The following is a 23,038-nucleotide window of genomic DNA, read 5'->3' as shown; positions in this document are numbered from 1 at the left end:
GGCACACAACCTTGTTGACAGTTTGCACAATAGCGATTTAAAAAGACTAGCAAGGAATGGTAAGCCCAAGGAACTCTACCCAAATGGGCACCTTAAGCTTTCGATCAACAAAAACAACAAAATCTTATGACCAATGTTGGAAAACCAAGAGGGAGGACCTAATAGTCTAGGGACCTCACACAAAAACATGTTCAACTTGGCCATCATTACCAAAGCGAAAAAGAAAAAAGCCTTTGATAAGGCTTTGGACGCCTTCAAGGCAAACACCTTGAGGTGTCCAAACCTTGGAAACCCATTCCGACAGCATGCTTTTAGAAGGAGTATGGCCCACTAAATACCCAATGAGGGTTTCTTGTTCTATCCATGTGCATGCACTATCAAACTCCTTGACATTCAAAATAATATCAAGAGAGGAATTACCTCGTGAAACACCTTGGGTACGAACTTGCATGGGTGCTTGGTTGGTGGAGCCACTCTCTCCAATAGCAACAACAACTCCAACACCAACATCAACTGCTAGGCCAGAGAAGGCCGAGCTCATTATAAATGAAAACTTATTCCCATAGTAAATGTGGTATGACAACCTGTGAAAACCAACGAGGATTCAGACAAAAGTTGTACAAACCCTAGTAGAGCCCATCCTCCAATATTTAAATGGAAAAACTAAACTAATTTAAAAAATAAATTAAAAACTAAAACTTTAAAAAATAATTATAAAAACAAAACTTAACTAATTTGAAGTCTATTCTTAAATATAAATTAAATATTTATTTAAAAAATCTCCAAATTTTAATATATAAAATTAATATGAGAAATATAAAAAAATATAGTAAAACAATAGGAACTCCTCCCACAAATATTCTATTGGCTAAACTAAAAATTAATATTTAAAGTAAAAAAAAACTAATTTAAATAATTTAAAAACTAAAACTTCAATCAATTTTAAAACTCAAAATTAAATAAAAAGAAAGCAAAACATGAGTTAAAAGTGGATATAACAACTAATTAATTTTCTAAATAAATAGAAAAAAATAAGCTGAACAAGTGGCACAATAGGTCTCTATCTCTTGCTGGAAGAATCCAAGTTTGCCTAAAGATTTTGTCTTCTTACAATATATATTATGCCTCTACTTGGATGTTTAATGACTACCAAGTTTTGGAAATCTAGAAAGCTATTAGAAATTATCTTTGGTCTGATGGGAAGGGAAATAAAAAGTTGCATTCTGTCAATTGGAATTGGTGTCATGTTGATAAGCTCCTTGGGGGCCTTGGGTTGAAAGATCTAAGACTCTGTGGTCTTTCTTTAGCCTCCAAATGGATCTTTCATGCCTTAGAGGGAGGTGATCCTTGGAAAGTTTTAATTCGTAATAATATTGAGAGGGGATATCCTAAAAATGCTAAATTCTGGAAAAATCTTCCTCTCACTGATCTCATTTGTGGTGAATTTCCTATTATAGTTCAAGGCTCGGCAGTTTTTAAATCCATCTAGAAAGCCTGGAACCATGTTAGGCAATTCATCACTAACAAAGACTTCTATGATAATAAAACCCTCCATGGTGAAAGATCCATTTGGTGGAACCTTAAGCTTGGTAATAAACCACTTGCTCTTACCCAAGGGTGCTCGGCTAAGTATTGGGCTAACCTTGGAATCAAGCAATTCATTGATATCTTTGAAATGGACGAACTTATCCCTTGGGATGCTTTAAAGAATAAATTTAAACTTCATGAATCTCATAAAAAGACTTATAGTATGATTGTTAAAGCTAGTAATGATATCCCTACCCTATGTCATGTGGACTCTAATAGTTATTTGAAGATAAAATGGCCTGATGGTATTATCATCTCCAAACTTAAAGCGAAGAATATTTATTCTGTTTTAAATTATAATGTTGACATAATCAATCATATTAACAATATTTGGATTACCGATTTGGATATTTCTTCTTGGATGAAAGTTTTTGATTATCTTTGGAAAAGTTCTATTGATCCTAAAATTAAAAGTTTTAAATGGTTACTTATTCTTAATAAGTTGCCTATTAGGAACTCCTTCTCTGATATTAACTATTGCAGCATTTGTAGAACTCCAGAAACGAGAAAGCATATTTTCTTTGAGTGCACTTTTGCCAAAGAGGTTTGGTTAATGTTTGGTATTTCTATCCCTTCTAATTTCAGTATTTTTGAAGTTATTACTGGCTTTATCCTTAATGCTAGAAAAGATGTTAATATGTTTTGGGATATTACCTCATCTTACATTTTATGGCAAATTTGGAAGTGCAGAAATGAAGAAAGGTTTCAAAATATCCCCAGAATGCTTACTGAGGTTTTTCGAAGTCTCACTTACTTTAAAAAAATTTTGCAAATTCAGATGACCATGAAAATCAACAAGGCTAAATTCAAAAGGCTGCTCAAGGATGATCATGCTACCTTTTTTGCGAATGAGGTTAATCATGGATACTTCTGGAGGCTGCACTTGGATAACATACATGTTTTCAATCAAACATTTAGTAGGTTTAGCAATGAGATTAAAAGAAGACCTCACAATGCTTCTAGTGAGATGGTTTACATGCAGAATCAAATTCAAGATCCAAAAAGCATGGTGTGGATGGATGGCCCCTTGGGCTGGATAGCTTGGGTGGACACCTAGGCTGATGAGCTTTTCTTGGTGTCATGGTCTTTGATTTTGTTCTGTTGTTTCGTTGTATATACTTCATTTTTTATGGTGTGAGGCTTGGCCTCTGAACTTTGATTCTCTGTGATCGCTTGTAATTTTGATCTCCTTATTTCTAATATATAAAAAATAAATAGAAAAAAACAAGAGTTAAAAGTATAGATAAATTAATTTATAAATTAAATACAAGATTTAAAAATGAAGATCAATAAATAAAAAAGAGAAAAACAAGAGTACAATGTAGATAATAGCTAATTAAATTAAATAAATAGGAAAAAAATAAGAATTTTGGTTGGAGTGAGATATGGTAAGAAAATAATTAACGACAAGGGCTTATAGTTTTTTCGATCAAATGTTGACAAATTTTCAATGAAAAAGTAATTTTATGGGAACAAAGTTCTAACACATAGCATATCGGCTAAACTATCAGCTAAATAATTAGCAATTCCAAGCTTTTGTGCTTGCAACAATGAGTCAACAGATTTTTACTAATATTATTTAAAATTATAATTTAATGTGCATAAATTAAATTAAAATTAATTTTTAATTTAAGTAAAATAAAACTTAATTCTTTCAATAATCTAAATAAATATTATTTATTTATCATATACTAATAAATTATCATCTAAAAAATAACACGTATAAAGTGAATAGTAAAAAATAAACTAAACTAATTTAAAGTATGTTGGCTTAAATATATAAATAAAATAATCATTTAAAATTAATATGACAAATATAAGAATATATTAAAAAATAGTAACTCCTCCCACAAAGACTCTATTAGCTAAACTAATTTAAAAATATATATTAAATTAATTTTAAAACTAAAACTTCAATGAATTTTAAAAATCAAAAGTTAAATAAATGGAAGAAAAATGTGATTTAAAAGTGGATATAACAACCCTTCCCTCATTGCCCGTTGGAATATAAATGTCTCCTCTTGGCATAATTTTTTTTGAACCTTAGGCCAAAAGAAGGCTAAGGATTTTCAGTCTTAGGAAAGCATTCTTAAGAATCGGCTTCTTCTGGCTGAGCAGGAAATCCAGCTTAATCCCTCCTCCCTTGTTGTCACTGATCATGTCTCTCATGCCAGAGATTGTCTTAGAAAGCATCAACAAGTCTGTGTTAGTGAGGCCTGCATTAGGGCTCACAAACATTGGCTCTAGTATGGTGATAAAGGATCCAAATTCTTCTCTAACCTCTTGAGACAAAAACAAGTTAGAGAAAGGATTGACAAGATTGTTGTTGATAATATTGATCTCCTTAGCATTAATGACATCACTGCTGCCTTTGAGAATTTCTATAAATCCCTATTTACTTCAGAGGATAATGATGTTTCTAAGCTTATTAGGCACAAATGTAAATCCTTAATTCCTAACAAGATCTCTGAGGTGGATGCCATCTTACTTAACTGCAAGGTTTCCCTCTAAGAAATTATTAGCTCCATCAACTCTATTAAAGATGATAAAACTCCTAGCCTTGATGGCCTTCCTGCTAAATTTTAAAAGGCTAATGTTGATTGGATTGTGAAAGACCTCTATGATCTAGATTCTGAAGCTTTTGATTCAAGTACTCTTGGTCAGTCCATCAACACTAGCATTATTAAGCTTATCCCTAAGGATGGGGATAAGGCCCTTATGAAGAACTGGCACCCTATCACTCTTCTTAACGTTTCTTATAAAATTCTTGCTAAGGTCCTTGCCTCCCGCCCTGCGCATATTCTTCCTAAGTTTATTTGCTCTACTCAAACCAACTTCATCCAAGGGCATTATATTTTGGAAAACCTCCTCACTAGCTGGGAGGCCATTGAGTGGGCCAATTCTTCTAGCCAACATGCTGCTATGTTCCTTATTGATTTTGAAAAAGCTTATGACCATGTTGAATGGGACTTTGTTCTCACCATGTTCTTTGCTTTTGAATTTCTTGACATTTTCTGCAAATATATTAAGATCCTCCTTACAGATGCTTCTGCCCTCATTGAAGTCAATGAGAATCTCTCATCCTATACTCCTCTCCTACTCCATTAGGTAATGTTGCCCGCTTGCCCCTGCCCTCTTCGTTATTGCCTCTAAGGCCTTGTTTTACTTGCTCAAAGATAGTACATTGTCTCCTAAGGTCCAAGGCATTACCCTTCCTAATAATTTTAAACTTCTTAATATCCAATTTGCTGATGACACCTTGATCTTTCTTGAACTTACCCATCATAATATTCAAAACCTCACCCAAAAACTTGATTTATTTGAAAAGGCTTTGGTGCTCGTAACTCTACCTCTAAATCCATTCTCTTGGGCTGGGATGAGATCCCCCTGAATTGGCTTCAACACACTGGATTTTCCTGGGGTGTCCCCCATTAAATTGTTTGATATTTGGGTATCCCCTTCTCTTTTTCCCCCTCTCTCAAAGATATGTGGTTTTGGATTAAGGAAAGGATTAGTAAGAAGGTTAACAAATGGGATAATAGAGTGCTTTCTCTTGTTGGTAGGATCCAAGTTTGTCAAAAGATCCTTTCATCATACAACATCTATTACTCATCCGTTTGGATGTTTAGCAATTATCAAATCAATGAAATCCAAAAGACTATTAGGAACTTCATGTGGTCTGATGGAAAAGGGAAAAGGAAAACTCATGCTGTTAGATGGAGCTGGTGTCATATTTGATAAGTCTCTTGGTGGCTTGGGTTTGAAGGATCTTAAATTGCAGGGGATCTCCCTTGCTACTAAGTGGATTTTCCAAGCCCTTGATGATCATGAACCTTGGAAAGTGCTTGTTAGAAACAATATCCAAGCTGGTGTTCCTAAACATGCCAAATCTTGGAAAAATCTCCCATTTAGTGATCTTGTTGGTTCCTTTCCTATTTTTGTTCGAGGTACTTCGATTTTCAAATCCATTTAGAGAGCTTGGGAACATGTCTGTGGCCATATATATAACTCTAGGTTTGATAACTGCAATTCCCTACATGGTGAACATTCTATCTGGTGGAACCTCCAACATAATGGTAAACCCATTGCTTCGACCCAAGGATGTTTTGCTAGATACTGGCATAATAAAGGGATTAGATGTTTTATGAATATTATGGTCAATGGTAACCTTATCAGCTGACCTACTTTTATTAATAATTTTGATCTTCCTGCTAGTCACAAAAGAACTTACAGAATTAGTAAAGATGATTGTTCCCTCCTTAATTTTCCTTGCAGCATTGATGTGGACTCCCACAGATTTCTCTCTTTCTGTTGGTTTGATGGATCCCTCCTCCCTCAAGTCAAGGCTAAAGACATTTATCTGGTTGGTAATAAGGACTCCTAGGTCCTGAATCACCTTAACTCCACTTTGTCTGTCAATATTAACCTCTCCGACTGGAAAAAAAAATCCTAAGTAAAATTTGGAAATCTTCAATCCCCCCCAAGGTTAAATGCTTCAGATGGAAGCTCATGCTAGATAGACTACCAACTAAGACTCAACATGGTGGATCTCCTACTTGTCTTGTTTGTAACATGCCTGAAAGTATGCAACATATTTTCTTTGATTGTTCTTTTGCTAGAGATATTTGGTGTTTATTTGGAATCTACCTATTGATGATGCTTTTCCTTTTGATATCATTACTGGCTCTATTCTTGGTCTTAGAAAAGATGCTAACCTTTTCTGGCATATTCTATCTTCTTATATTCTTTGGTTTATTTGGAAATTTAGAAATGAGGATATCTTTCAAAATATTGGTAGAGTTCTTACTGGTTTCATAGGAAACTCACACGTTTTAAAATCATTTCTTGGGTGTACTGTGTGATGCGGCTTAAGTAGGAGAAGCTAAAAAGATTTCTTCATAATGGCCATGTCACTTTGTTCATCTATGAAATGAAGAATGGTTATGAATGGGACATTATTGCAGATAGTTAACATTGTAGATGATAGCTAATTAAATTGAATAAATAGATAAAACAAGAGTTAAAAGTGAAATGAAATGAAAATCGGCTAGAAAGTTATTAACAATAAGGGTTGACAAGAACAATAGTTAATATTGTAGATGATAGCTAATTGAATTAAATAAATAGATAGAACAAGAGTTAAAAGTGGAATGAAATGAAAATTGATTAGAAAATTATTAACGACAGGGGCTAACAAGAAAAATAGTTAACATTGTAGATGAAAGCTAATTAAATTAAATAAATAGATAAAAAAAGAATTAAGAGTGGAATGAAATAAAAATTGGTGGGAAAATTATTAAGACAAGAACTGGCAATTTACCCGGTGGAAGAAAAAATAATTTTATGGGCATATAACCTATCAACTAAATAAAATTGTTAATAAAGAAATATATTGTACAGATTTCTGAAATAATTGAAATACTTGATTATCAAAAAAAAAAAATTTAAAAATCAACATTATCTTTAAATAAGTATTTTTTAGAACTTTATTCTTATTACTACTATCCTACATTCTTCATAACTACCTACAAAAAAAACTTAAAGAAATTTTATGTAACATCCCTTTTAACTCGAATGAAAAAAAAAGGGGAGTATGGAGGGTTCGCACAGAACGAGTTCAATTTGTTCGCCTTTTACTTGAGGCTTCACGAGAATCCACCAAAAATCTTAGATGGGTTTGTGTTCGACGATGTATGAAGAGATGCCATGAGCTGCAGTGTTTTCAGACAGAGATGGCTATCTACCGTCACTGATAACTGGGATATCGTTAGCCCCTGGATTGGAATTGGGGAAGCTGTGGCCACAAAGTTAGCACAGTTTAAAGAAAGACTAGATATCAATACCGTCTCATTTCAACGGCTTCTAAAATCTTCGAATGTACCTCCACATGTTGCAAGAGAATACAGGAGAAGAAACTATTTGACAGGCCAAGATGTGGCCAGGCTGCTTCCATTGTTTCAGAGCAATACAACCTACCTTCCTCAATTGGAGGAGGAGGCACATCTGGCATCTTGCTTCTTCAATTTAGCTGCCAATCAGAAAGGATATGATGGGCATCTTCCTCAGACATACAGGGTCCTCTTCTTCATGCTTGCCCGTGCACGCCTATTCAAACAAGCAGAGGCTTTGCTGGACGCTGACATGGACGGTGCCCTTCATGATCTCCTCATTCGGGAATACATTCGAGCAGGTGATGTGGAGGGCGCCATTGTCATTTATAAGAAATCAGCGCCCGTGCTTTCTGTTTCCTCTTACAATGCTTTGCTGAAATATTTGGGACCGACTCACTTGACTCTCGACGTGTACAGAGATATGAAGTTTCATATGTGGGCCGATGCAGACGTTGACAGTTTGGGTGTTGTAATTGAGGCATATTGCAAACAGGGGAAAATGCAGGAGGCCGAAGAGCTTTTTGTTAAAATGGTCGAATCAGGTATGAGACCCCATCCCGTCACTTTCAATACCCTAATTGATAACTATTGTAATTTAATTAACAGCAGCAGCAGCAGCATTGCAGAGGCTATGGAATTTATGTCTTATATATGTCAACAAGGCCATACCCCTAATGCTTCTGTCTTCAATAAGCTGATTTCTGCTCAGTGTAGGGAAAACGGCTTGGAGAAGGCTTGCCTATATCTGCATGAGATGAGGCAATTGGGCTGTGTACCTGATGCTACGACTTTCAGTATTCTCATCAGTTGGCATTGTAGGCAAGGCAAGCTCAAGGAAGCCTTCAATTTTATGAGCCAGCTTTTTGAACAAGGACTTAAGCCTGATATTATATGCTACAATGCCATCATCAGTGCTCTCTGCAAAAGAGGCATGTCAGTAGAGGCAAAGGAAGTCTTGTGTGATATGTTGGACAGAGACATTGTGCCGAGTATCTTGACTTATAGGATACTCCTTGCTGGGTACTGCAAGGAGCGAAATCTGGATGAAGCTAAGAAGCTTTTGGAGGAGATGATGAAGAACGGATGGACTCTTACATCTGATGTTATTGATATTCTAATAAAGGGTTTCTATGTGTCTGGGCTCCGGCATGTTGGCGTGAAGCTGGAGAAGAATGACCCGACAGGTTTAATTAAGGTAGTAAGCTATAATACTTTAGGTGGTTTATGCGTAGAAGGAAAGGACGATAAGTCTGAAGAGGCCCTAACTGAAATTATCGAGGGAGGCATTTTTCCTGATTTTAATATGCTCATACAGCAACAGTGCAATAAGGGCAACACAGGAGAAGCCATAAAACTTAAGAATGAAATGGTGCAGAGGGGTCACATACCTTCTCTATTTGCTTATACGGAAATAATTAAAAGCCTTTGCATTGGACTTGAAGTTAGTAAGGCACTTTTGCTAATAGATGAAATGTTTGATAGAGGTTTTCAAATTGATGCGGCTACTTCCAATGTGCTTATCGCCACTCTTTGCAAGAAAAAGATGGCTACAAGTGCAGTTTCATTTTTGGAGAAAATATTAGAGAAGGGGATAGTCATTGATAATGAAGTATACAGTAGAATTTTGATAGGATTATGTGAGGAAAGAAAAGTAACTCAAGCTTTGGCATTATCGCACTCAGCAGTGCACAATGGATGGATTCCTGGATGTAACGTTTATAGAAAACTGATTGGTAGCCTTTGCAAGGAAAGCATGGTGCAGGAAGCATTAAGATTGACAGATTATTTTCATAAGAAGAGTTGCATTTCAAATATGTTTATATGCAACACGTTTATTATTGAGGCATGCAGTACAGGAAACACACATGTTGGATCCATGCTCATGAAAGAAATGTTGGATAGAAATCTGGAACCTGCTGGCACCTGTTACAATCATCTCACTAGAGGGTTTTGCGTGGAAGGACAAGTGGCCGAGGCGTTGGAACTTCTAGATGTAATGCTGCTTAAGGGTCTGCCTTCCTATTTCAGTACTTACAAATTGTTAGTCCCTGTCTTGTGTAGGCAGGGAAAGGTGAATGATGCTTTCAGATTAAGAGACAAAATGCTAAAAAGTGGATGTGCCTCTGCCATGGTTGCCTACAATACTCTAATTTTTGAATTTTCCCATATTGGGAAGGCACAAGAAGCAACGTTTTTATTAAAAGAAATGGGAGCTAGAGGAGTGTTTGCCAGAGATGATACGTATGATGCCCTGATTCAGGGACATTGCAAGGAAAACAATTTATCCAAGGCCATGGAACTTTTGCGTGAAATGTCAAGTCAGGGTTTCAGTCCTTGTCTTCTGACGTACAAGAAACTGACAAAGGGGCTTTGCTATGAAGGCAGGCTAAAGGATGCAACAATGCTGGTCCATGAGACTCTAAGCAAAGGATGGTTTCCAGGTACAACAAGTTACAATGTTCTGCTTAGTTCTCTCTGCCTGGTAGGCAGGACGTGTCTTGTACACAAAATTTTAGTTGAAATGCTGAAGAAAGGATTCTCCTGGAATGGAACTACTTACAGCATTATTATTTCAATGCACTTGGAAGATGGAAATGCTCTTAGAGCTTCAGAGCTCTTCAATTCAATGCAGATGAAGGGTTTTAGCCTAAGCAATGATATTTGCAGCAAATTCATAAACTGTCTTTGTAGTATTGGTCTCATCCAAGAAGCTCTTAAGCTGTACATCCTAATGATCAAACAAGGTCACGTGCTGTGTGGAGCTTTTGATGGCCTGATTCAAGTGCTTTGCAATGCAGGGTGGATAAAAGAAGCAGAAAATGTCCTGCAAGAAATGTCTGAATGGGGGTTCATTCCGGAGAATGTCAATTGTGATATATTGGTAAGAAAGTATTGTTCAAATAAGAGCTTCAAAAAAATAGATAATCTCTTTGACATGCTACTGAAGATGGATGGAACACCTACTGACGTTAGCTATAATTTGGTAATATGTGCATATTGCGGAGAAAACTCACTAGATAAAGCTCTTGATTTCCTTGTAGAAATGCTGGACAAGAATCTACAGACAAGTGCTGATTCCTACAATGCACTTATTTGTGGCCTTTGTAAATATGGGAGAAGAGTAGAAGCAGTTGAGCTTTATAATAATATGTTGGAAACTGGCCTCACACCAAGCAACACTACTTATAGTGCTTTGATTGATATACACTGTAAGGAGCATAAGACAGAAGAAGCATCTAAAATCTTGAGTGATATGCAGAAAAAAGGTCACATCCCAGATTTTACCACCTATTGGGCCCTTATAAGTGGTCTTAGTAACAATGGAGAAAATTCTAAAATAAACGAAACTGGTTTTGTAAGCCTTGTCTCAGGCAGTTCACCTCATTATAAGAAGCCCAGAATTCAAGATGTTAAAAAACCAGTTTTAAGAAAATTATGCTGAAGTCCTGTAGGGACATTCTGCTCATTGTACAATTCGAAGTAAATCCTAATACACTGCAACATTTTGCCTCATCACTGGGCTGACTCAAGGTTAAATTTTATAATATGCTCAGATTGAAATGTTGATCTGTATCAAGTTCTTAATGTAACTGTCTAACCAACAGTTTGTGTCATGAGGAAATTAAGTGGCTTTTGCACTAACAGAACTTGAAAAGGAGGGCTGTGGTGATGAAAATTTGTTATGAAGATCAGCAACCAGTGACTCTTGATGGGATACGACACATAAGGTAATATATAAGTTCCTTATAGGCAAACATGTCCTACAAAAAGTAATGTTTGGATTGTGCTTTAAAGGGCATGGATGATCGTTAATTAGCCATGCTTATACCGAGGCAAGTAGGAAAAAATATTTCAGTGCTTCATTTCTGGTCTTGAATGACTGCTTCTTTGGATATTTTGATAAAGGAAAAGCAGATCTCTAGTACTCACCTTGTATTTTGGCTTGTGAGTAGTCGGCAAATCTGTATGGAATATGGATTGAAGCAAACATCACTGCTTCAATCCCTGAAGCCGGGAAGGAAACTCCCCAGTAAAATCTTCAATTTCTTGGACTGAAGATTTGAGGCTGAACTTGTACTTTTGTCATTTTGGATTGGAACACCGCGTTAAGTTTTACTTGTATCAGAAAGCTTCAAGTTAGGTCAGAGATTGTAGCTAAACCAGTTTTCATTTACTTTGAGGAATTCCTCTGTAAATAAACTCACTGATGTTCACAACAAACATCTTTAAGATATATTTTAGTAAGTTTTGTTAACTGAATTTACTGAGGCAACTCTTTCTTTTCAGGTTTATTCTAGTTATTTTAGTTATTTTATGAGTTTTTGTTCTAGTTATTTTATGACTTTTCTGAACACAGATTGATGTCCACAACAAGTATCTTTAAGCTATGTTTTAGTAAGTTTTGTCAACTGAACTTATTAAATCAGCCCTTTCTTTAAGGTTTACCTTGTTATTTTTAATTAATTTAGGAGTTTTCTCTGTACAGAGTGATTGTTGTATTGTAAATCTTTACTGAGATCCTTCTGTGATTATGATTGGGTTTTTATTCAATTCTCTTTTCTGGATTTGGTCAATGCAAACCCACTTTTCCTAATTCATGTGTATTGCACCAATTTGAGGGACACTAGCATGTTTTATATAGTGAAGCACGGGGACTTGCACCCCCCTCCCAAACTTCAAGGTACCCATCCCTGAGACGTCCCCGTACTAGGTATTTGAGTACCCAAGTACCCCCACCTCCGCCATTCTGCAACCACGCTCCCACTGGGATGGGTACTTGAATTTCTATTTGAATTTTGATTTTTGAATGTTAGTATTGGTTATATAATATGTTACTATGTTGAATGTTCAATGATTCTAGTTCGTGTTGCAATTTTGCTATGTTCAAGTATTTTAATTTGATATGTTATACTGAAACATCATTTCATAACTGGCATTTCAAGTTTTATATGTATATTATACAACACCCCTCCCTGCTTCGTCCTCTCCTTGCCATACCCCCGCCATCCCAAAAATGAGGCCTATTGTCCCCCTGTCCCAGAAACTCTTCCCAGCGTCCCTCCCGCCTGACGTACCCCAGTATTGGTGTTACACTGGTTCAATATCATGGATTTTTTGTAGACAGCTACTTTGAATACATTCCTTTCTTTTATTTGGAAACCCTGCTTAATATATATAATCATCCTCCTGCACAGGTTAGGTCATCAGTGAGTTTATTGTGTTTGGACACAACATCATCTCTTTTGTTTTGGGGCACAAACAAAGGAAAATGCAAAATCAAAGTAGGAGTATTTAGATATTTGTTTTTATGGGAATTTCAATTACCCAGGAGTATTATTCAAACATAAGTCATAAAATTAATGACTATTTGAAATTCTCCATCGTATTATTCATATCTCTGCCTTTGAACTCATGCAAACATTCATGGATATCTCTTGAACATTGGGTGCATATGAGTATATAAATCATTTGCATCTAATTTATTCTGAAAGGCAAACCTCCTGTTAACTATTTTAAGGAGAATCTATCTATCTGATTAACTATTTTCTTGAAGGTCGTGTCCTCAAATAACAGGGTTCATGCAAAATAATGAAATCAGTCACCCAAGTCAATACCCATATAAAATCAAATTGACAGCTTGAGTTATTATATTGAACTTGTTTATTTTTGTTGAACATGTTGTGTCGGAACAGTTTTGTGAGATTGTATAGGCAATTTGGCATGTTACAAGTTTATACAAGAATTGCAAAAAAATTAACTTGAAGAGTAGAAATTGAATGAGATTTTACTGCCCTCAAGTTAATTGAGGGCAAGAGAGAACAATTCTTAGATCAATGCATAATAGATGGAATATGAGAATCCGATTAGAAGTTAATTGGAAAAGTTGTTCAGAATTAAGGAATGCTAAATAGCATTGCATAACCAATCTGTTGTGATGTGAAATTCATCAGTTCTTGCTCCAGTTTTATTTGATGTAGAGTTGAAAGAAATTCGAAACATGGTGGAAACAATTGAGATTGAACTTGTTTGATGGCTAATGAGTGTAAATGTTATATGGTGAAAAACACAAATTGCCTTTTATTATATTCCTCTTTCTACAAATTCAATTAGATGCTTAAAGATCAAGAAGAAAAAGATTGATACTTGTTATTTAGTTTTACTGTCGCTTAAATCAAAGATTTTTGCGATTTGTCATTTTTTTTAATTATCTTTGGCAGTCTTTATATGCATGATTGATATTCTTGGTATACCATAAAGTGAGATGGGAACTCGCTAAGGAGGAAAAGGGTGGTGGAGGCAGAGGGGAGGATGTTGGTGCAAACAGGCCCGATTCATGTGAAAATACAAAGATGTTATCAAATTCACAAAATTAGAATGACATTAGCAATTTCAATGCTTGAAAATTGTTGAGATAGTGAAGTCCAACAGTTGCCTTGGGTTTTCCCTCCATTTATTATGTCCCTCCAGCTGATCATTTTATGTTATATATGCTGATTGCATCTATTGTAAACTCATCTTTTTCATTGATACAATTCCTCTACTCAGTCTGGACATAGCCACATTTGTGGTGAACTAGGATAAATCTCTGTGTTTATTCTTTTCTACTTTGGTTTTTGTTCTGTATTTTCATTACGCACTTTCAGTACTTCACAATTGGTATCAGTGTCTGGTGTATTTGCTGAAATCAATTTTGGTGGTTTAATTTCTGGAATCATGGAAGATTTGAAAATGCAGAATTTTTTTGGGTATAACTTCAGCCTGTGGAAAGTGCAAATGAGTTCTTTGTTGGTTAAGCAAGACTTGTCAATTGCAATTGGAGGAAAAACAAAGAAACCAGCTGCAATGTCAAATGAAGATTGGGAAAAGATTACAAGAAGGCGATGGCATCAATTTTTCTTTAGCTATCTCAAGACGTCTTGTTCAATGTATCAAACGAAAAGACAACAAAGGATGTTTGGGTTAAATTTCAAAGCACGTATGAGATGGCATCAGCTGCGAATAATATATTTAATAATGAAGAAGCTCTACAAGCTGAAAATGAAGGAAGGGACTGCGGTGTCAAATCACATAAATGAATTGAACACCCTCTTATGTGAAGCAACCTCAGTTGGTGTCACTCAAGATGACAAATCTAAAGCTATCATCTTGTTGTGTTCCTTACTTGACAATTGGGATGCCATAGTTACAGCAGTTAGCACTTCAAATCCCGCCAAGAGCAAGCTGGTCTATGATGAAGTTGTGGCACTTTACTTAGTGAGGATATGAGAAGAAGCTGATGGATCCATAAATCTTAGGTCTCCATGTGTGCACTATCATTAGATTTTTTACTCTTTCTCAAGGGACATTTCATAAAGATGATCAAGTACACCAAGCGCTTAAGATTGTGCATCTGGAAAGTAATAGTGTGCAGATGGAAATAATTTAGTGATCAGCCAGGTGTAAGCAATTACATTCTTAATTATGAGTTTGAAAGTTTGTTCAATAATGTTGGTATTACCATACCTAATTATACATTATCCAATGAACCTTCATTCTGGTCACGCCTAACAGATGAGAAGAGAGCTATAGTTGTCAATATTGTGCAGTCCAAATTCCAAGAAATGTTAAGATGAAATTCATGGCAGCATTCAATATAAGACAGTGATACCAGCAAGACTGGGGTGTGCAAATGAGTCTTAGAAATATCCCAAATTGGATTGATGCTAGTCTAATACATATTTAGGGACTCAGAGCTATTCATTTACTCCTGCCAAGGTCAGAGGGTACAGATAAAGCTATTGAACTGTAGCAGCAGCAATGAGCGATAACAACGGACATGAAGTTTACATTCAGACATGTGAAGGAAAGGCTATGCAATATATGTGGATTTCAGGGTGAAGTATCTGTTGTTTTTATACAGCAGTACGATAAACAAACAGTGGGCATTATAGATAGGCAACAATAATATTGAAGGGAGTTAAACGAATGTCCTATATGGTAAACAAAATACAATCTGCTATTGGTCTTTCAAATACAGTGAACAAGTAGCAGTTCCAGATAAATATATGCATAGCAGAAGTATTTAAAATATTCAAGATATTCATCTTGTTTACTGGAAAAAGCAAATTTCAATTTACTCTAAGTCAGGCAAATGTTGAAATAAAAAGAAACAGCCAATGATTTATAAGATGGAATATGGAAATCACTGTGGAAGGAGAAAATTGGATACCAATATACATGTACGAGAAGTCAACATTTGTTTGATTAACTGACACATATTCCCATTTGTTTTATACAGGTGTTCAGGCAGAGGAAGGAAATCTTCACCAAAATGATACAGGATATTTATCGCTGATGGAAAAGTACTAATTATCCATTGCAGCATGTCAAGGTCATCTAGCAACAGTGGAATTCATCTCAAAGTTCGATTAGTGGCATCCTGTTTGTAAAGAACTTTATCTAGTCAACATCCATCAAGGAGGGCCAAAAGACATTGTATCGCATATGAATCCATGCCCAATGACTTAGTTATAGAGTTTTGTGGAAGGCATTAATCAAACGTGTGCAAGGGATGTGTTCATTCACGGCATGGATCCTTGTGATAAATCACGATGAAGTCTTGTATAGGCACTATCAGCGGTACAAGAAGACTGCAATTTGAAAATCAGGAAGGACTATGCAGATTTGGATGATGGATGCCACTTAACATGATGAGTGTTTCTGAGAGGGATGAATCCATGCTTTTGACACAATCTGTATTGTTTAATGACTTGCCCGTGATTTTACGTTACTCAATAGTATCCAAATGGATGAGTCAAGTGTTGTTATCACATTGAAATTGGAGATCGATAGTATGAAGAAAGTCGGGTGGCCAAGCATGAAGTCAAATAGGATAAAGCTTCCCATCAATTAGAAGAATGCGTGATTTTTCAATATAGCACCCTCAAAGGTTCATTAATATTTCACAAATAGTCAGTAATTGAGGCGGCAATTTTGGAATCAATGGCCCAAGTAAATCTCACCTTGGTGTTAGGGACATAATTAGTTGGTGTTGTGAAGAGTCACAATGGTTGGCAATCAACCGAGTTATTCTATGGTATAGTATAAATAGGACTTACAATCGATACGAAATTTTTACATTCCCAAGTCGTATCTTATGAACTTTGATATATTATATTCCTTCTTTAGTAAAGATATGATTTTTTGAACTAAGCTCGTGAATTCCGGATTATTGAGTAAATATATTTATGCGATTCTGGAGTCAAACTGCATTGAATGGATCATCCGTAAGGAGTGTCTCCAGTGCAATTTTATTTCCGGCATGATCAGTAAGATATATTTATTTTATTTTCATGAAGCTTTAGAGTTAAAATATTATATAGTTTCATCCTTTATAAATATTATTTTTAATTTTATAAATAATTTATATGATAGATAAGTGGATAGGACCAATTATAACATTTTAAAATCGAACATCATAGATATTGAGAAATATTTAATTGTTTCCGAATTTATGTCTGGTTTATCTCAACTCTTGAGACCACAAGAGTTAAAATACATTCCAGACTATTTTAAAATTGCGTCCATATATTTGATTTGTCGCATCTTGATTACTAAATTGTTTATAATTAATGTGCGTAGAATTTTATAAAGTTGTATGTTTTAAACTTATAATATTGACTCTCGCCCTTTGGCACTGGTCTTTATATTACTCTTGATTCATAATCCATATGCTAGCAATAATTTCATTTCTTTCCCTTGAGGAATTAATATATTCATTTGTTTCATTAATCTATAATTATTCCTTATTTAAAACATTATCACATTTATACAATCATTTACTTTTGTTCTCTGTTCATAATTTGTGAGTTTGAAGTTTTCTATAATTCTTGTCGTTTGGGAAACTTTCAATACATTCGCATTCTAATCCATCTGCTATAAGTGTCTTGGACTCGAGTTTTTTGTTCAGGATTAGGTACACCCGCCTTGGTTTTGCAAATCCAGAAGTGCAAAGAACTCGGACTACACTGTCAAGTTCCGTCAAGTTGGCCATAACTGGTTGGATATCCTAGCATTGAGTTGGCAAGACTTGTAGGATTCCAATCTGCAGTTTTGGGAACCAACAGAAGCAACAAAGATTCTTGAACAGTGATGCTCTAACGACGATGAGTACAAAAAATAGAGGAAGAACTCATCATAGAGGCAGAAATAATAACAATCATAGATCACAATCAGCTAGAAGATCTCAGTCCCAAGGTAGACAAGGCGGTTGGTTTTGTGTAAAGGTTGGTCACGTCAAGAAGACTATCAAAAGTATAAGGCACAACAAAAAGTTTTAGACAATGAAAAAATCATTCATGATAAGGATGATGGCATTTTGATTCTTGCAACAAGTGACACAACCTCAAGTTTGTGGGTAATTGATTTTGGGGCTTCTGATTTCCGTCAGTTAGTTATACACCCAAGGTTTTCTTATAACTCTCACCGATACATGGAAAGCCACCAAAGGTTCCATGTTTGTTGCAATTGGAGATAAAGTTGGCAGCCTATATGTTGTAGAGACTAATGATGAAGTGGGAGTTGCCATGACTATTGTGGGCAGCGATGTGGCACTTTGACATCAAAGATTAGGCCACATGAGCAAAAAAGGGCTAGAGGTTATGCTTAATCGAGATCAACTTCCGGGTCTCCAATCAACAGATTTGGAATTTGGCGAACATTGTTTTCATGGGAAACAAAAACAGCTCAGCTTTTTGAAGAATAGTCGTGACAAGAAGACAACACTGTTGGAGTTAGTGCACTCAAATGTTTTTGGTCCTATGGAGGTAAGTTGTTATGGAGGAGCAAACTATTTTGTTTCTTTCCTTGATGATTGTACTAGCAAAGTTTGGGTTTATATGATTTGTAGAAAATCTGAAGTTTTCTCAAAGTTAAAAGTTTTTAAAGCCCTTGTCGAAAATCAGAGTGGTCACAAAATCAAATGTTTAAAAACGGATAATGGAGGTGAATTTTGTCGTTTGTGCAGAGCATGGTATTCAACGAGTGGAAATTGTTCCATTCACCCCTCAAGAAAATGAGGCAGCAGAAAGGCTCAATCGGACCATTCTTGAGAAAGCTCAGTGCATGCTTTCTAATGCGGGTTCATGCAAAGAATTCTGGGTGGAAGCTTGTAATATAGCTGTGTATTTGATTAATCAAAGTCCTTCATCTCGTTTGGACTTTGGAATTCCAGAAGAAGAATGGCTCGGAAGAAGGATTTCCTACTCACATCTTCAAGTTTTTGGGTGTCAAGCATTTGTTCATGTTCCTAAAGAAAAGCGGAGCAAGCTGAATTCAAAATCACAGAAGTGTATCTTTATGAGCTATGGGGAAAATCAGTTTGGTTTTCGATTGTGGGACCTGACCACAAAGAAGATTGTGAGGAGTCAGGATGTGGTCTTTAATGAGACTTAATTTCCAGCTCTGTCAGAGGGAACATCTTCGAAAGAATTCATTCCTTTATCATTCTTTGTCAATAATGGAAATGGTTCGTCAATAAATCCTCAACCTCAACCTATGGTTACTACTCCTACCTTTGTTTTAGCCCCAAATCCTACTCTGTCATCATCCTTTATTTCTACTAGCATGGACCTTACTCATGCTAATCATCAGTCTGAAGAGTTCTTTGAAGAAAATTCACAACCATCAAATAATGCTTCTCTTTCACACAAGGAGCAACATCCTCAAATAAGTCAGGATAATGACTTATTTCAGTCGCCTGCACATGTTTACCATAACAGACCTGTGGATGGAATATACACTCATGCACATCACAGTGTCTCAATGTTACAAGGGTCTAATAATAATTTGGGGACTTGTGAATCTGGCTGCCCATTCTGCCCCACACGACATGATGATAGCTCTGCCATGTCTAATAAACTTGCCACAATGAGACAAGGTCTTGTCATGAGATGAAAAATGAAGTTGTCCTGCTACATGATGTGGATGGTGATGAGCAGGGTGCGTGTGCCACTCAAAGGGTTGGGGGTCCCAATTTTAAGCATGTTGGCTCCAACGATGATATGCAGGGCATTAGTTTTGGCCATAAGCAGACCGCACTCACAAGAACTTGATAGCTAGAGACTAATCACCAAAGATCCACGCCATCACATTGGAAATGAAGATCTTCCCCTGTGATATCCATATGAGCTCAACAACAGAAGTGGATATGCTAAACAAGGGTCTCAGTGTGGGTTGGCTACACCATATTTTGATGTTTGGCAATCCATGCAAGCAGAATCGCATATTGGAGATATAGATCCAAAAGATGCCTGCCACAACACTTCTATTTCAGCGCGAGTATTGAATCACTCAATTCAAGGTGTTAAACACAGATAAAATTCTTCATTCTGCCCCGTTAATTCCATAAGTCACAGAGATGCTCGCACACACTTGGGTGTCTCTCAGGTTGAACTTTGCAGGTCCAACAGAACAATTTGGGTCAAGATTCAATGTATACTTATGTTCATCGGTCAGTTTGCACATCTTCACACGGGAGTGATTATGAATTGCTAAGAAGTAATTCTGAGAATGAGCAACATATTCAGGGATTAAGGCGGTCTACAAGACATAGAAGAATGCATGAAAAATATTTAGACTATGAATTACATTATTTTGAGGAGGCAGAGGTAAAGATTTTAATCTTTGATCAATCTGAACCAATTATTTTTGCAGATGTCTGTAAAAGTGTTGATAAAAATCAGTGCATGATCGTGATGAAGAGATGAATTCTCTCAAAGCTAATGAGACTTGGTATTTAGTGCTGCTTCCATCCAATCACAAAGCTCTTAAAAATCGTTGGGTATACAAGCTGAAAGAGGAAGATGGAGGCAAGAAGAGGTATCGTGCTCGTTTGATTGTCAAAGCATGCGCCCAACAAAAAGAACTAGATTTTGATGAGATTTTCTCACCAGTTGTGTGAATGACTACAATCTGGGCAGTATTGGGATTAGTAGCCATTTGGGATCTTGAATTAGAACAACTTGATGTCAAGACGACCTTTCTACATAGAGACATCAATGAAGAATTATATATGCAACAGCCTGAAGGCTTTGTCCAAAAGGGAAATGGAACATTTCTATTGCTGGCTGAAGTGTAGCTTGTATGGGCTTAAGCAAGCCTTAAGACAATGGTACATCAAATTTGATCATTTCATGGCTGAACATAACTTCACTCGATGTGAATCAGACCCATGCGTCTACTATAAAAGGCTTCCTAATGGTGAGTTTGTTATTCTTCTACTCTATGTTGATGACGTGTTTGTTGCTAGCTCTTCTCCATGAATTGTTGGCAAGCTCAAGAAAGGGTTAGCTGCTCAATTTGCCATGGAAGATTTAAGGGCTGCCAAGAAGATTCTTGGAATGACTATCCCTAGAGATAGACAAAACAAAGTGCTTACATTGTCACAGAAACCATACATTGACAAAGTTGTAGAGAGGTTTTGTATGGCTGAAGCAAAAATTGTCTCTATTCCTCTTACTCATTTCCGTTTATCTTCTGATTTGTGTCCTAAAACATGAGAAGAAATGGAATTCATCGATAAAATTCCTTACAAATCTGCGGTTGGTCGCATAATGTATGTCATGGTTTCTACTCGTCCCAATATTGCTCACGCGATGGAAGTAGTGAGTTGGTTCATGAGCAATCCCGGGAAGCCTCATTGGGAAGCAGTTAAATGGATATTGCGGTATCTCAAAGGTACTTCTGATTATGCATTATGTTTTGGTGGTAATCATAATCAGCTGCAAGGTTTCACTAATTCTGATCTTGCCGGAAATCTAGATAAATGCAGGTCTACCACTGGTTATGCTTTCATGTTTGTTGGGACTGCCATTAGTTGGGCCTCAAGGCTACAACATTGTGTTGCTCTCTCTTCTGCTGCAGCCGAGTACTTGGCTCTTTCTGAAGGTGCTAGGGAGATGATTTGGTTACAATGCTTGTTCAGCGATTTACATTGCCAACAAAATGATTATGTTCTATTTTGTGATAGTCGCAGTGCTATTTTTATGGCTTACAATCATTCCTCTCAGCTGTGGTCTAAACATGTTGACAACCATGCTCATTATGTTCGCCATGTGGTAGAAGGTGGCAAGTTAAGAGCTGCCAAAATTGACACGAGGATCAAATCCGGCGGACATGTGACAAAGGTTCTTTTCAAGGAAAAGTTTGAAACTGCCAGGACTTCTCTTCGGCTTGTTAAAAAGAAATAAGTTAGCATGTAGAGTAGGGGGATGGGTGGTCAGTTGAAGCATCCGTTGTCTTCAAGTGGGAGATTGTTGAGATAGTGAAGCCCAATAGTTGCCTTGGGTTTTCCCTCCATTTATTATGTCTCTTCAGCTGATCATCTCATGTTATATATGCTGATTGCATCTATTGTAAACTCATCTTTTTTATTTGTACAATCCCTCTGCTCAGTCTGGACGTAGCCACAATTGTGGTGAGCCAGGACAAATCTGTGTGTTTATTCTTTTCTACTTTGTTTGCTGTTCTGTATTTTCATTATGCACTTTAGGCACTTCACAAAAATGACATATCACATTTCTTTAAACCACCTTAAAGTACAATTCATATATGGCTTTTCTGAAAGCTTATGTCAATGGACAATCTAGTTAGAAAGTTGCTAAGCATATCTTTAGAAAGATAGATCATTTGTTAATTTGTAGCAGAGGAAACCAGAAACCACTGTAGCCTTTACAAGACTGCAGTCGAAATTCATGCTAGAAAAGTTTCTGCACTCTTGAAATATATCTATTTCTTGTTGTAGATTTTTTAATATAAAAATATGAGATGTTAGGCAACATTTCAGTGCATTTGTTACCGTGTTTTGATATCTAAATGTAATCTATCTGCTGTGCATTATTTCTGGTTTTGACTTTTAATTTTTTTATTTGATATGACATATCAAACTCTGTGATTTAGCATCAGGAAGTAGAGAGCAAGAGAAGAGAAGAGCAGGATGAAAAGAAGAGGAGGTGAGTGGGTACACAATTCTTCGCCAGAGCTCTTGTTTTCTTGTTTCCCTTACCACTCATTCCCCTCCGCTTTTTATCCTGCCCGGCATGCTAAGAATCATTCATTTCTCCTCTCGTCTTGCTCTTTACTTCTGAATAATAAATTATGGAGTTTGATCCAAAATGTCAAGGAAACAAACTAACACAATCAAAACCAGAATCTATCTATTTAGGAACATTTTAGAGGCAGCCTTCTTTGCAGTAGGAATTATGGCTTCTAAACATGGAATCAAAACGATGGAGTTCATTATCACCCTGCAAATTAATTCTGTCTTTATCCTTATGGTACACATACGAAACTATTTTTAAGCAATTCATGGTCTATTACAGCAAATAGGATTTTAGCTGCCCCGAAGCACGCATGTGTATCTCATGCATTCTAATGTTTATCGGAAATGGATATAGGAACAATAGTCTATTGACCAGAAACACAAATTAGAATAACGTTATTGATTTCTTTTTGAAATGATTAATCTTATTAATTATACTTCCAAATTTAATGCACCAAAAAAAAAGCACAGAAAAAAAGTA

At 36.2% G+C, this 23,038-nt stretch overlaps 1 protein-coding gene across 1 annotated transcript; it reads left to right on the top strand.

Annotated features, from left to right (window-relative positions):
• Positions 1-7,146: 7,146 nt before the first annotated feature.
• LOC149570550 (Pentatricopeptide repeat (PPR) superfamily protein) lies at positions 7,147-11,738 on the top strand. Its single transcript, XM_089823134.1, has one exon. It carries the CDS (start codon positions 7,294-7,296, stop codon positions 10,918-10,920), a length of 3,627 nt encoding a protein of 1,208 aa, XP_089679260.1. The 5' UTR covers positions 7,147-7,293; the 3' UTR covers positions 10,921-11,738.
• The last annotated feature ends 11,300 nt before the right edge of the window (positions 11,739-23,038 follow it).

The sequence above is a fragment of the Cupressus sempervirens genome, chromosome 3 (genome assembly GCF_028749045.1).
Source record: "Cupressus sempervirens isolate cs-2001-9-10 chromosome 3, ASM2874904v1, whole genome shotgun sequence".
In the NCBI taxonomy this organism is placed as follows: domain Eukaryota; kingdom Viridiplantae; phylum Streptophyta; class Pinopsida; order Cupressales; family Cupressaceae; genus Cupressus; species Cupressus sempervirens.
The sequence above is the reverse complement of the archived record's forward strand: the minus strand, read 5'-3'. Positions and strand labels throughout refer to the sequence as shown.

What these genes read in the sequence shown, in the direction of transcription:
- LOC149570550 (XM_089823134.1), top strand. Translation starts at nt 7,294, where the DNA reads ATGAGCTGCAGTGTTTTCAGACAGAGATGGCTATCTACCGTCACTGAT.